The sequence below is a fragment of the Scomber japonicus genome, chromosome 22 (genome assembly GCF_027409825.1).
Source record: "Scomber japonicus isolate fScoJap1 chromosome 22, fScoJap1.pri, whole genome shotgun sequence".
Classification (NCBI taxonomy): Eukaryota; Metazoa; Chordata; class Actinopteri; order Scombriformes; family Scombridae; genus Scomber; species Scomber japonicus.
In genome coordinates this window covers 17301365-17316147 of record NC_070599.1, presented here as the reverse complement: position 1 = coordinate 17316147, position 14783 = coordinate 17301365, and the positions used below count along the sequence as shown (strand labels likewise).

At 40.1% G+C, this 14783-nt stretch overlaps 1 protein-coding gene across 1 annotated transcript in view; it reads right to left on the bottom strand.

The window, feature by feature from the left end:
* The window catches only part of svep1 (sushi, von Willebrand factor type A, EGF and pentraxin domain containing 1), a 104239-nt gene that overhangs the window by 40529 nt on the left and 48927 nt on the right, over positions 1 to 14783 (bottom strand). The window contains exons 4-9 of the mRNA XM_053342908.1: positions 12228 to 12386; positions 10522 to 10701; positions 8031 to 8210; positions 4905 to 5099; positions 1366 to 1484; positions 709 to 838 (exon numbers count right to left, since the gene is read on the bottom strand). Of these exons, the coding sequence (XP_053198883.1) occupies positions 709 to 838; positions 1366 to 1484; positions 4905 to 5099; positions 8031 to 8210; positions 10522 to 10701; positions 12228 to 12386 (963 nt within the window). The remainder of the gene's footprint in view (positions 1 to 708; positions 839 to 1365; positions 1485 to 4904; positions 5100 to 8030; positions 8211 to 10521; positions 10702 to 12227; positions 12387 to 14783) is intronic.

Below are 14783 nucleotides of genomic sequence, written 5' to 3'. Positions count from 1 at the left end.
TTGAACATTTAATTGAACTCTGTAAGCCCTGCCTTCACACTTTAAACATTACGCTACTCATCTGTAAAATATATTCAAATATATTCATTTGTCTGGTGGTGTTTATACAGTGGGTGTGTATATGTATATTGTTCATGTTTGGTGGTGCTTCCGAATTTCCCCATGGGATAATAAAGGCTGGCTACCTATCTATCTACCTATCTACCTACCTACCTACCTACCTATCTATCTATCTATCTATCTATCTATCTATGTATCTACCTACCTACCTACCTACCTATCTATCTATCTATCTATCTATCTATCTATGTATCTACCTACCTACCTACCTATCTACCTATCTATCTACCTATCCATCCATCCATCCATCCATCTATCTATCTATCTATCTATCTATCTATCTATCTATCTATCTATCTGTCTATCTGTCTGTCTGTCTGTCTGTCTGTCTGTCTGTCTGTCTGTCTATCTATCTATCTATCTATCGTCTCAATATGTGTTCAAAACATGTGGAAGAAGTCTAGATGCATGTCTTGAAGTCTTTTTAGCTAGTCTGTGTAGGAATGCATGCAAATTCTACACATATTGCTTTTTGGGGGAAGTGAAATGATGCACAAATATCCAACAGCGTGAACCAAACTTTTCCTCTCTCTCACTAAATGGAGCTATGGGAGACATTCCTCGGGCCATATGGAAAGGTGAGCTCACCAACGACAGTGACTGTGAAGGAGCAGTTGGCCTGGTTCCCGGAGCGGTCCCTCGCAATGTAGGTGATGGTTTCCTTTCCGATGGGGAACAGCTGGGGAGGACTGTACACCGGTTTCACCTGCACCACCACCTGGAGAAGTGAGACGCAGTAAAATGTGAAGAACTGACTGAAATGTCTGAAATGTCTGAAATGTCCAGCGTCTGTGGACTGATTTCTTTTGCAAACCCTTTTCATTTTATTTTCAAGCATCAGGGTTTAATTGATCATTGTGTGAAACTTAACTCTGAATATGAATATCACATATAATGAAGCATCTCACATATGTTATATAGAAGAATGTGTACTTGGATCAGTGGTGTGACTCATATATTGTTTCATTTGAAAGAATTTTTATGGATGTGAAGAGGTAAAAGTATCAAATGTTTCTCAAGTAAAATGTCATGAAGGATAAAAAAAAGTCAGAAAAATAGCAATTCTTATCACTTTACTCATTTTGTGACCACTCAGGTTTATATTGGGACTCCTTCGGGCGCCATGACATTCTCTGGTTCCAACTTCTCAAAAGTGACAATTTACTGATTTGACAATAGCTGCTCAGATGTTTTTTTGACTGATTGATGTTGAAAGTAGTTTTTAGCTGTAATCCTGTGTCTGACCTCCTCATTAGAGTTGTCAGTGGCAGCGGGGACGTTCCAGCTGACGTTGGCGGTGCCTCGACGCTCATCTGTCTCTGCAACGATGTCCACTGGGCACTGGATCGGTGGTGGTTCAGTATCTGAAGAGATCCAGTTAAAAAATAGAATAGTATATGAATGTGTTAGAGGAAGCAAGAGATATTGTGATGTTCAGTCTATAATATCCTGTACACACACACTGACCTCAGCCTACTCCTTGTTATCACTGAGGGAGGAGGCGTGATGTCACCTGACCCTTAACCTCTTTAATCACAAGACGTCATACACTCATTATTGGTCATTACAGAATGAAAAAGAGAGTACAGCGCTGTTGCTTTTCCAACCGGACCGAATCCCAGTGAGGTTATATTTACATGAGTTTATAACTGACGCTTATCTCCGTCCATCCATTAGCTCAACATGAGACCACAATAGTGAAGAGCATAGGTTAAAAGAGATGGAAGTGAAATTACGTGTGAAACATGCTTTATGTCATTGTCAAAACAGTTTGACTCATGGAAACTCTTGCTTCATTTTGGATAAATGATACTTTTGGGTCAAGTATTGATAGGGTTGCTGTTGTTTTACAAGGTGGAAGCTGCGGCCTCCTTTCCCCATGATCTCCATCTGGAGCTTCACCCATTCAGTCCCGACAGAACAACCTGTCGACATATTAATAACTCTCGTCCTTGTGAGCAGAATTAGCCTGCTAGCTTGGCTGTAATCTGTCCTTGCATGTTGTTACGGTATATTTTTTTTTAAAAATGAATCAAATATTTGGTTGTGAGATTCTCCTGAATGGGGGAAGAGGCTTTAAAGAGCTCATTAAATAGTTGCTTATGTTACATATTGTTTTGTATTCAGATTTTAACTGCTGACACTTGACTTCTGTGAGGTCAGAAAGGTTAGTAACATGACTTAACTTGAGAAATAACTGTGTATAAGTTTAAGTACAGTACTTACTGATTCTCTGTCTTTGCCCAGATACAAAACTAAACTCAAAAATACTCACAATTACAACATAATTTGGATTTTGTAATGTTTGGTAAATTTATTCATTTTTCTTTTGTTTTGTATTTAACTTACAGCTCTTTGCTGTTTATTTTGCACTGTTTATAAATAATATTATTTAGGTAAATCATATTCATGTTTATTTTTGTTATTTCACTCTGCTTTGTTATTTTGTATTATCTGCTAAAGATGAGGTTTTAAGATAAGGCCAAAGTGTGTGTCTACCTCACCCGCCAGTTTTATTTCTATTTTTCTCTGACTTTTATTTTACAATTGTGCAAATAAACCAATAAACCAATACATGATTGGAGTTGTACAAAAAAACTACTTATTAGTCATAAGGCTGTTGCAGTTAGTTTTACCTCCAAAAACCTCTCAGATTTCACACATTAGTAGGGTTACTGTTGTGTAATAAGTTTTAGATTTTGGGTTTTCTGTGTAAAGCCTCTTTAAGCCTTGAAAATCTCTATAATCCATCATAAATCTTGAATGCAATAATTCACAAGAAATATTTCTTAATTTTCAGCCTGATTAGCCAGAAGAAAAAAAGTGGAGCTTATTGACTGTACTTTACTCACTGTATTTACTGTATTAATAGGTACAGTAAACAGCAATGGGACTAGCTCAGAGATTTGAGACAAACAGTTACGTCTTCAAGGCCCCAGACAAGCCTAGAAAAGTCTGACCACAGAGAAGCTAATTGTGAATGTTCTCACTTTCATTGTGATTAACTTGCCCTTGAGCAATAAACAGAGGGCGACACTAGATGACGGGCTGCCCTCTCAGCATGAGGCATGGTGCTGTTAGAGTGACTACTCAGCAGCAACCCAAACCTCTGATGAAACTGTTTTTTTCCTTTGTTCCAGTTTTGCATTCAGCATGTTGTAATAATGTAAAGTCAGCACAGTTCAGTTCATCTCAGTTCAGGCCTGCAGCTTAAAGGAGTTAAATAGTCAAATTTCTCATAGATCAACAGTGGTCATGCCTGCTGCCTTGTGTAAGAGAGCTGCTCCCATCTGGACCTGATGACCCATCCACTGAGGCATCCATCTCTGCTAAACAATAACACACATAGCTCCAATCGGCTCCATTCATCTTCATAACAAGGGAGGAATATTTAACTTTGAGTGTCATCAACATGAAGTGAGAGGCGAAAGAAGCCAGAAGCTTTCAAAGACGTCTCTCAATTACCTTCTAACTTTCTCCTTCTTGATCTCCTCTTAATGTGCTGCCCATACCAGAGCCCTACCCTTTTCTCCATTTATATCTCATCTACATCTTCTCTTTTTCGACTTCTTTATTTCTACCCCGCTGCTTCTTTAAGTCCATTTACGCCAAAGGGGATTTGATAAATGGCTCTTCTCCCCGTCACACCATTATGAAACACCTACGGATGACTCATCCTCTCTTCACACTTCCCTGTCCGCCCTACCACACCATTTGTTTTCATTTTTATGGCACCTCTTCCTCTTCTTAACGACAGCAGTTGCTTCATTAGCAGGATTTCTCCGTGAGGCAAGGAGGGGATTGAGGACATTCAAGGGGAGGCAGGCAGAGCCGCACTGCACCACCTGTTTCTCCTGCAAAGGCATCTGGAGGGCTGCAGTCCATTATAATGATCTCCAGAGTCCAGCCGGAGTGGATGGGAGAGAGCTCGGACATGGTATGGTTTGAGTTAGCGACCCGAGGCCTCCTTCGGAACGAGGTTAGTGCGATTTTCACCATTCACAAAGCAGAGAAAAATGCAGAGAGGGGGAATGGAGAATGGAAAAATCTCTCCATCCAAGTTTCCTGCTGTTTTCTCTTTATATCTTTCTCTCCTTCTCCAAGTCTTCTGCATCTTTATTTCCCCTTAGTTTGCAAATAAACCCACACATTGAAGTGTAAGTCATTCAAACCCTGTAAAAGTACCTGTAATTCCAGGCTACTACTCCCTACTGCATTGGACTACAAACTAACTAAAGTGGGAAACCATGTTGGCAAAGCAAATGCAGCCAAATAATAGTACAAAATAAATCCGAAAGGAATGAGGGCATATTTTAAATCCATTAATCTTTTTCCATTTTTAAATATTTTCTTAAATTGAAGCCTTGTCTCCTGTTGGGTCTACATACAGACTTTAAAACTATACACCTGTTCACTTTGTTGCTAAGAAACAGCTGAGATCAATACCACTATCATGTCACTGTGATAAGTGTGAAGTCACGAAGAACTCACAAGAGCCACGCTAGCTCTCATCTAATTCACATCAAGAGAGCGAATAAGCATATTTTCCAAAGATGTTGAACTGTTCCTTTAAATATACCCCCAATTAAATTACCATATTAATTGGTGGAAAAACTAAACCTCTCCATTTGACCTCTCCCTAACCCAGCAGGGAGTCTTGACCTCAACATATTTCACATCCTTGTTACGAACCGTCAACCAATTTACCAGATGACCCTGACCTCTGACCTAAGGACACACACACAAACACACACACACACACAAACACACACAAAGTGCATTACCTCTACAGACTGCTTTATGGACATTAGCGGTCCAGTTCCCAGAGCCTAGACACACCGCCTTTCTATTTCCCTGGAGACTGTAACCTTGACGACAGGTGAGCAGGCAAATGGAGCCCGGCGACACTGCCCTCTTCCCACATGCAGGGGGCGACAGCAAGATGTTCTTCTGGGTCACGATGGTGGGACAGCGCACCTCTGGGGAGAGAGAGTGGGAGACAGAGAGAGATGCATCTGATAATCAAATCAGTCATTGTAGTGTTTTGTGTAAAAAAAAAAAAACATCTGGGCCTGACCGTCAAGAGTTGCTACAGTACAGACCGGATTCAACATCTCATGACTCTCTTTGTTTATTTTTCATTATCAGAAGTGGCTGATCGAGTTTCCATTTCACGCTGCAGCATCAGTACTACAGTTGGGTTATTGTGCATTAATGGGATCAGGCTTGCACACAGGGAAATACTTTTATTACTAATTAGAAGATAAGGCAAGGTTATAAACAGGAAAAGAACTGGAGCGAGCTAAAGAAATGTGGGGAGGATCATGAGCATATTTCCTGTTCTTTCACATTTTTACCAGAATGTGATAAAATCTTACTTTAAGCATCAACGCTTCATATAAAATGCTGACAATAGGGCTTTTATCAGGGGTTGATATCAAACACCGGCCCAAACACAACAAACATTTGGCCACAAATTAACCTAAGAAAGTACTAATCACAGCATTCATGCAGAGCAGATTTTTGGGCTTTTATTTAATGATGGACAGATCATCCTTTCTAACTCCAGTTTCATTGGCTTTAGCTGTAAGAGTTATAAAAGGAAACCTCACTGAGATGGAGATTCAACATAAGAGATTTCAATCGCATGAAAACATATCTCTCCATCCTCTCAGGGCAGCCGAGGCGATCCTGTTTCACCACAGTGCAAACAAACACTAAAACGAACCACTCAGCTGCGACGGCGGCCCACAGAGCCTTCTTAGCCGTGTTAAAGAGGTAACGACAGTCTGCGGATGGTCAAACAAACAAGCTGTAACTCAGTCAGAGATGGCAGTTATCGATTACAGAGTTTTCAGGAAGCAGATTAGTCGGGTGTTTTAAATAGAGCTGGTTAGTTGGAAGTGAGTCAGTGCAGGCCGGAGCAGTGAGCCCGGAGGTTTGTGGTCAAACACTCTCACACTGTCCCTTTTTTGTGTGTTTTTGTGCCTGACCTGGGTGCTCTCTGCGGCGGGCATGAGTGTGTGTAACTATTTTAACTTAACTATCAGTTTGGAAGTGTGTGGGTAATTTTGTGTGCATGCAATAGTATGCATGTGTGTATGTGGTGACTGTAGCTTTGGTATGAGAAAGCAGATGTATGTTTCTCTGAATGATGTATAATCCGCACCATATGCTTAATCACTGTATGTGAGCTTTTTATGTTCTCTGTTACATATATGTGTGTAAACCCACATGTTTTTACATACAAATACCCAGATCATACACTCTTTTAGGGTCATGCTTTGATAAATTATCTCCCTGTTTTTTCAGCCAGACTAAACTGACACTAAACAGATAATATAAGCTTACAGTTAAATGTAGTCACGCTGCAAAAAAAGATGTACTGCCAGAGAAATATATGCGTGTGTTTGAGTGAACACAGGCGGAATTTATCATGGAAAAAATGCAAATTGAATAACCAAATAAAGAAATCTAATTTAACTCAACAGAACCACAAGACTTTGGATGAAGGCACGACAGATGAATAAGACAGAAAAATGGTGGTTGAGACTGATGAATTCCCTTAGAGAGGACAAAAGTTGAGTGATTAAATTGGGAATGAACCAAACAGGTAGCTCCAGGTCTGAAAAGTGACACCAATGCAGGAGTGCCTTACTTCTGCATTATTTGTTATGGCCAGCAGGGGGCGACTCCATTGACTCTAAAAGGAAGTCCGAAAGTACAGAAGTCCCCGACCCTACTTCTCACTTGATTTATTACCTTGCTAAACAGTTTCGTATAACGTTTGTGGTCTCAATCACTAGTTTCAAGTCTCCAATACAACATGAAACTATTGTAAATTTTGGTCCCATTTAGAGTAAAATAGAGGATAAAACAGGGTGTGTTTTGGGACGTGGCTATCTTGCAATTGAGTCGCTACCACGGCAATACGATGTTGGTTAGATAACGTAACATGGTATAACCCCAGACTCACAAAGTATAGGCTTAGCCATAGTGGTCACTCTTTCAGATTGTTTTCAGTTTATGAAAGTTAATTGTAACATTTTGGTCACATAAAAACATTGTTCAGCATTTGGTTGCACTAAAAGACCCTCTAGGCAACCAGATGTTCAATTTTTCTCGTAATGGTTCTAAGCATACATTTTGCTAGCAAAAAGCATTATTATTAGCATCATCATGGTTAACCATAAACCAGTAAGTGATGTCAAGGTGGCTATGTCCATTATTTCTTACAGTGTATGACTGACCCAGTGTCTTTTGGCAGGTTTTTATCCAGGTTTTCCAAAATAGCCACAAAAAAAAAGTTAATATATTTCTCAAAGCCCTGGTATAAATTAGCTATTAAAATAAAGTGACAACCATGTTTGCAAAATGATTGATAGTATAAAACTAGTCATGTCTCACCCTTTGAAAAACAAACAAATAAAACTACTAGACCTCAATTGAGATGGATTTTTTTTCCTCTGGTGACTTAAACCCGCTTGTCCAAACAGATTGTGGCACTTTTTGAATGAGCTCTTTCATTCTTGCAATTAATCATGGTGCTTTCTGAGCCTCCAGGATCTTTATGTGTCTTTCTGCGTTTTGGAATCAAACTTTGCCTTTAGATATTAGGTCATAAATGTCACTGCAGGCACCAAAAATGTATTTTGAGAAAGAACTCTGTGCTGCAAAGACATGCACGCATGCAAATGAATGTGTAGCTTGAAACAAGAAGACAGTTACAGTACAAATGGAGCTAAAGAGCTTTCTCACATTTGCAGATGGTGGGGTGAGTGAAAGGCTAATGGAAAAATTTACTTCAGCTGCTCCACACGTAACACCTCATGACATTGTGAACCAGAATTTCTCCATGGTTGTCTGGTATTTTCGGGGTGAAATAGAGGTTTGGGGTGATGAAGGCTTACCCACACACCGAGGTTGGGGTCCACTCCACTGGGAGTTGGCCTGGCAGGTGAGTCTGGAGTCTCCCTCCAACCTGTAGCCTCGCTCACAGCCCACCTGACACTCCGCCCTGTAGGAGGCACCGCCACCATTGCACTTCAGGAAGCCGTGCTGGGGCCGAGTGAGGGGAGGGCAGGAGCGTACTGCAGACCGGAAAAAATAAACATGAGACAAGTTATGTTTTCAAAGATCCATTTCTTGTGTTTTTTTAAGGTTTATTTTTCTTCAACCTCCTTCAGTTTATTAGTGTTTCATTCACTGCAAGCACTTTTGAAAACTGGCACATCACAGCAACAAAGAAGGGAAGTCCCTAAGTGATAAAAAAGGGAGCGTAACCGATGCAAGAGCAATAAACAGGGATGAAGAAGCACTGTCAAATAACTCTTTTGGTTTATTTTACACGCAAGACTCAAGTAAACATACTTTTTAATTGGCGACCAACATGAAGCTGAATCACAGTTACTCAGCAGATCCCACCTGCGTAGTCAAGTCGACTAAAACAAACGCTAATCATTAAGTTACTAATATATGACTTGAAAATGATTTTCATGCCAAGTCTCTGAAGTTGCTGAAAAACACAGGTACTGTATATAAATCATAAGAGGAGGAGAAAGCAGTAAATCACATGGAAGAATGTAGAGCACTATATCATCTTAAGCTACAACTTGGGGCCTATCATTTAACCCAAGGCGTGAAAGTCCCCATGAAATAAAATACAAAAAAAATCCTCATGTGTGTCTGTTCTGAGTTATGCTGAGGTCTAGAAAAGGGTGTGTAGTGTGTTATTTCTCATCACCGACCATAGACAGACAGGCAGTTTAGAAGAGACCCCCTCCCTCAGGGCTCAACTAGCTGGGAGGTCCCACCGTAGAGTATGTAGCAAAGACTAGACTAAGTGTGACACATACAAGCTAACGTATGCACGCACACTCAGGAAATATATACTCAAAGCCACATAATATAAATCTTCAACACGCCCTTGAATATTCAGTGTCTTGGTATTTCTGTGAGTCACGCTGTTGCTGTCTTTCTGTTAAAGCTGGCACTTTCCTTGTTAATCTCTTGACCTCTCTAACTTCCTTTTCCTTTCTCTCTCTTTTTTGAACTCCCTCACATTCTTGCTTCTGTACAATCTTCCGTCCTTCCTTTTCCTCATATACTCTCTTCCTGTCACTCTGTCCTCCATGAACTGCCCCCCCCCCCTCCCCCCTCCCCCGCCTCCTCTCTTTAATTGAATCCTCCATACCTTTCTTCCTCTTAACATCTGGCCTGGCAGGGAGCGGTAGTCTCCCAGTAACATGTCAAGTCCTCATTCAATCTAAAACACTTACGATCTCGTTACCTTGCGAGGCGGATGGATTCGCGTGTCACCTGAGGTTTCTGTGATTACTTGCTTTTCCTAACAATGAGATTCCACCTTGTTAAGTAGAAAAAAAGATGAAAACTTTACTGAAGCTCCTCGAAGCCTCCTGCTATTGGAAGACTGGAAGAAAAATTCAAAATAAATCCTAATCATGCCTCGGTCCAACTTTGTCTCTCTGTGGGAGCCACAGACGGATTTATGGTGTATTTATAATGAATTGGATAAAAGTAGTTTCATGATGGTTACTATTTTGGGTTATTTTGGGGGGGATTTTTGTGTGCACTGTCACGGTGATTGATAATCAGGTCACATGGATATGGATGGAGATATTCCTGTCGATAATATAAGCAGCTGCTCACCTGCATGATGGATGGTAGGAAAGAGAGGAATGGTGACCCTACTTTTTTCCTGCTGAGTATATTTTATATTTTGTGCTTGTTATAATAAGTTGATCTTTTCTTGAATAAAAGTTATCAAATATAGTTTTTTGAACACAGGTTGTCAGACAATCAGCAAACCAGGCCCTACCTCAGCCTGTCAGCGACTTTTTGCTTTGTTTCCAGTAGTCACTACACTCTCTATTAACCGCTTCCAACAGAGTATCAGCTGATACTAAATACTGATCCAGTGCCAGAGCTTTCTTTGTTCAAAATTTTCAAATGCGTATACCTCACTGAGACAGGCAGAAGAAAGTTGGCACACTGTAGCTCCCGTTCTTCAGAGTCTGAAGAAGAGTGCTTGAAACATCATGCTTGATATCCCATTAAAACTACATCTGCATTGGGAGCTACAGTGTGCAGTCTTTCTTCAGCCTTTTACAGATTTGGCTCTTTGGTCCAGCATCTAGTTTTAAGTTTTTATTTCGGATGTGCGCATCTACCACACAACTTATTCATATACCTCACTGTGACCCATCAGTGACAGGTAAGTTACAGGCAGAGTGAACATATTAATTTCATAACAGTTTGACATGATTAACTCTCATTCCCCAAAAATATCATTTCTGTTGGTTTGTAATTAAGAGAATCAGTTTTCAATGAGGGAAAGTTTTACTATCATTCTGTTATTCATTATAGCTGTTGCGTCCTCACCTTTACAGCTGGCAGGTGTCCCTGACCAGGCACCGTCAGCCTGACACAGTCTGATGCTTGTTCCCTGAAGGTCAAACCCCGGCTGACATCTTACGCCACAGGCCGCGTCGTAGTGATTATTACAAACATTTTGGATGAAGAAGCCATTTTCTGGAGGAGACAGCACTGGACAGTGTACCACTAGATGGAAGAGGAGAGCAATATATTAGTTTATGTTGATATTGTAGCAAAACACACAAACATAAACAAACATAACCACACAATGTAACACAAACACAAACAGCCTGCTGATGGTTGAGACTGACTGTGGATAATTGATGTTCCTGACAAAAAGGATACGAGCATGAAAGCAGAAAATTACAGGTTGTCAAACATCACCTCTTTAATCTACACAGACGGAAGAATAGAGAGCAAAACCCATTGTATGAAACGGATGATTAATGGTCATCATTGTGTTCCGATGAACTGCTGTGTGGAAATCATTGGCTCATTCTTCAAGGAACGGGAAGGCCACTGAAATTACTGGCAGCGGACTCATAACACAGGACGCTCTAATCTCATACTTGTGGAATACAGTGTTTTTGTTCCAGTTAATTCAGCTTCATACATCACTTCACTTACCAGCGTTCACAATTTTCTCTGCCCTGATCTAATGTCAAAACAGTTACTCATGACTCATAAGGCCTGAAATTCGCAGTATTTCCAGTTTCCAATTGGATGGATTCTGAGTCGCGATCCGACTGGTCTAAATTAGCTGACTTGATGGGGTCAGCGTGAGAAGACTAGCTGAAGTCTGCACGAGAAAGGAGAGATTTTCTTTCCTGACAGATATTATCAAGGGATACGTTGTTTGCAAAATACATAAGTACATATATTAGAGTGATTTCCCTGTTTTTTCCGTTACTATCCAAACTTCCCAAGAGCAGTGAATCGCCAAAGTCTAGCGCCCAGGGATGAACTCCAGGTCTGAAGCTAGTGTTTCGATTAAGGGGCAACGGCAGGAATATTCACCTAATGTGAATTTCATTTAGGGTGCGAAGGAAGAGGAAGGGAGGGTACCTCAAATGATCACAAGGGAGAACATGCAAACTTCAAAAACAGGAATGCCTGAGTCGACCATCGTAGGGAACGAGCCCAGCACCTTCTTGCTGTGAGAGAACAGGACGTTATATTCTGAGCAGTCTTGCCGTAGCGAGCCAATAAACTGTTCTTCTAGTTTGTAAGTGATGTATTCAAACCGCACTATAGTTTCTAAAAGGGCGTCATTAAAGGGTCATCAAACAGTCATAAAACCTGCTCCACCTACACAAGACAAAGTATTAATTAATTTGAAGCATAACAATGGAAATCCCATCTCTTTTTTTTCCCTCTTATTTTCAGCTTTGGTCAACTTAATAAAATTTAAAAGGCTAAACATTCTGGAGACGTCTTTATTCTTGGCTTTTCTCTTGTTGTATTATATTTCTAGTATTTGTATGTGGTGATTTTTCCTTCATCTTTCAACTACAAGGCCTATTACTGCTCATGCTAACTGCTAACAGTTGCAAACAGAAAGGTGAAACTAATCATTTAAGATAGGAAAGACATTTTTATTGACAATAGGTTGGATGACAAGAGGGGGTCACAACAGATGTAAAAGCTTTTGCAACCCATTCTGTTAAATCATATATATTTTATGATGCAGTTAACAGATCACTTCCTCTTACCCTGGCAGGTCATGCCTACTTGCTGGTACCCTGGTTTGCAGACACAGTCACTGAGGGAGGTGCTGCCAGGCTGAGAGGTGTGATACCGGTCTGGGCATAAGAGGCAGGTGCTCAGACCTCCTGGTGTTCCCTCTGGTTTATAGGTGCCAGGTGGACACACTGTTAGAGGAAAAGGAGAGATGGAGAGAGAAAAAATGAATATAAATGTATGTAATATCACACACAAGGAAAAATCACAAGGGGACAGCTGTATGGAAAGACTTCATGATGGACACATATGAAAGAGAAAATTAAGTTGAAATGAAAAACTGTTTCATGACTGGAAGCTAAAAAGGCTCCGTGACTGAAACTGAAAAAACAGCTTTACAGACATGAGAACACTTTGATCATATTCATGTCTGGACATGTAGCTGTGGAAAATGTGGCAGAAATGACAAAATTATCTCACTGGCTAGGTAAAAAAAAAAAAAAAAAAAAAAAGGCATGTTCAGCTCAGCATCTTAATTATTCCAAGCAGGGGAAAAATTGTTTTGTAACTCCGAACACGATAAAATATTTTTATTACAAAGAAATGCAACAATCAAAGACGGGTTTATGAGCATCTAAAAAGCATTTATGGTTTGCATGCCGGCACATATGGATTACATTAAGGAAAAAAACCCTTTTGATCACCTGTGAGCGCTCACACATGCACACAAAGACATAATACAGTGTGTTTCCTATTAGCGTCACCTGAGTCAGATCAGAGGACATGCTGTAAAGATGGAGCAGCAGGTCATATGTAGGGCGTCCAACTGTTTCATTTCATTCATCTTCAATCAACATTTTCACAGAAACTTTTTCTCAGTGCATCACAGAGGAGTGAAAATGAACGACTGCACCGCTGACATGGTCTTATCGGGGGTCTGAAAGGTTACTTTCACATGGGATTGTTCGTAATTTACAGATTATTAAAAGTTTGATCAGTAATGTAAATCACTGTGACGCCATTCTAATGAACTGCTATACAGTTATCTCATATTTTAAAATGAACTACTTTAAATTAGCCCCAAAATTCAAGATTATGATTATTTATTTATTACCAGAGACAACAGCCCTTATCTGACATTATAGGGGTAGTTTCACTCAAGCAATTTGCTGTGCTGATAATTCCCATAACTCTCGATGATTACTGGCGCACTTAGCGGGGAAAACCTTTTATCAGTTGCTCCCCCTACTTCTAAGCAATTTTCCTCCTTGCTGTTTTTGTTCCCGCAAATCCAAACCACTTCAAAAGGCAGCAGAAAATGCACTAAACTAATAATATCTTTAATGACATTCATATTGTGATTACTGGCAACTTCAGAGATGTGATTGTTTTCTTTATAGATGCTTCACACTTACTGTTTCATATCAATAATTAGAGTCAAGACAACACTCTCAGGGATTACAGCCAAATTATTTGCTGAACTGATGACAGTAGATTTATGGTAGTATCTATAATCTTTCATCAAGAATGCATTTCGCCATCAAAACACATCAAATAAGGAGAAATCACTTTGGCTTTTATTTGATCCCTCTGTCATTAATAGAAACCACAAATGACGCAGGTCTATTAAATGCATGCGTTTGATCTTCTTTAGATGAGACTGCTGTCTGTGACCATTGCTTCACATATTACTGCTAAACTAAAGAATTACATGACAATGTATTACATAAGTAACATGTGAAGCTAATTTGTAAACAGATGAGAATTAACATTTCCTCTCCGGGCAATAAACTATGAGTAACGTCGTCAAGCAAATCCAAATGTCGTTTGCCTTGGATTGCGTTGCATTGGAAAAATAAACCTGTAATATTGGTTCCAAATCAAAACAAGTTACAGAGAGAAAAGGGGAGTTTCAGCTTCTTAGGAAGTTTAATATGAGAAAATCATAAACTCTCTCAATCCACACCCAAATATATATTTATACACTTTTAATAAATGGAAAAAGAATATACAGAAAAACTTGTATCCATATGGAATATCTGATGGGATTCAAACCCCTTTAGTGTGAGCAGCGAGACTAATTATAATATCACTTTTTATTCAGTGAACTTAAAGCAGTTCAAAGGTCTGCAGTTTAGGGGCTTTAAGCTTATGTACACAATGTCAAAGAATCATTCAACAAGCAGCTTTATTTATAAGCCGCTCTGTAGGTGCAACGGAGAATCCGCAGCACTAATATTCTTCACAACTCATTTACTCGCTGCTAAGCCAGAGGCCAGGTGTGAATTTCCACTGCTGAGCCAATGCCAGCCTGGCCTCTCACCACCCTCTCCTCGCTCCCAGCTGAAACCCAGCGGCAGGTCAGCCAGGAGATGTTAGGCACCGGCTGCTGGCACCCAAACGCACCCAGTAACCCACATCAAACACAAACATACTGTACAGGACATACACAGAAAAAACATGTGGTATATATGTACTGGTGCAGTTCCAATACTTGTGTGTGTGTGTGTGTGTGTGTGTGTGTGTGTGTGTGTATGCATACGTCCGCAGTTTTCATTTGATAACAAAAGCAGGTTACGCAGCGTATC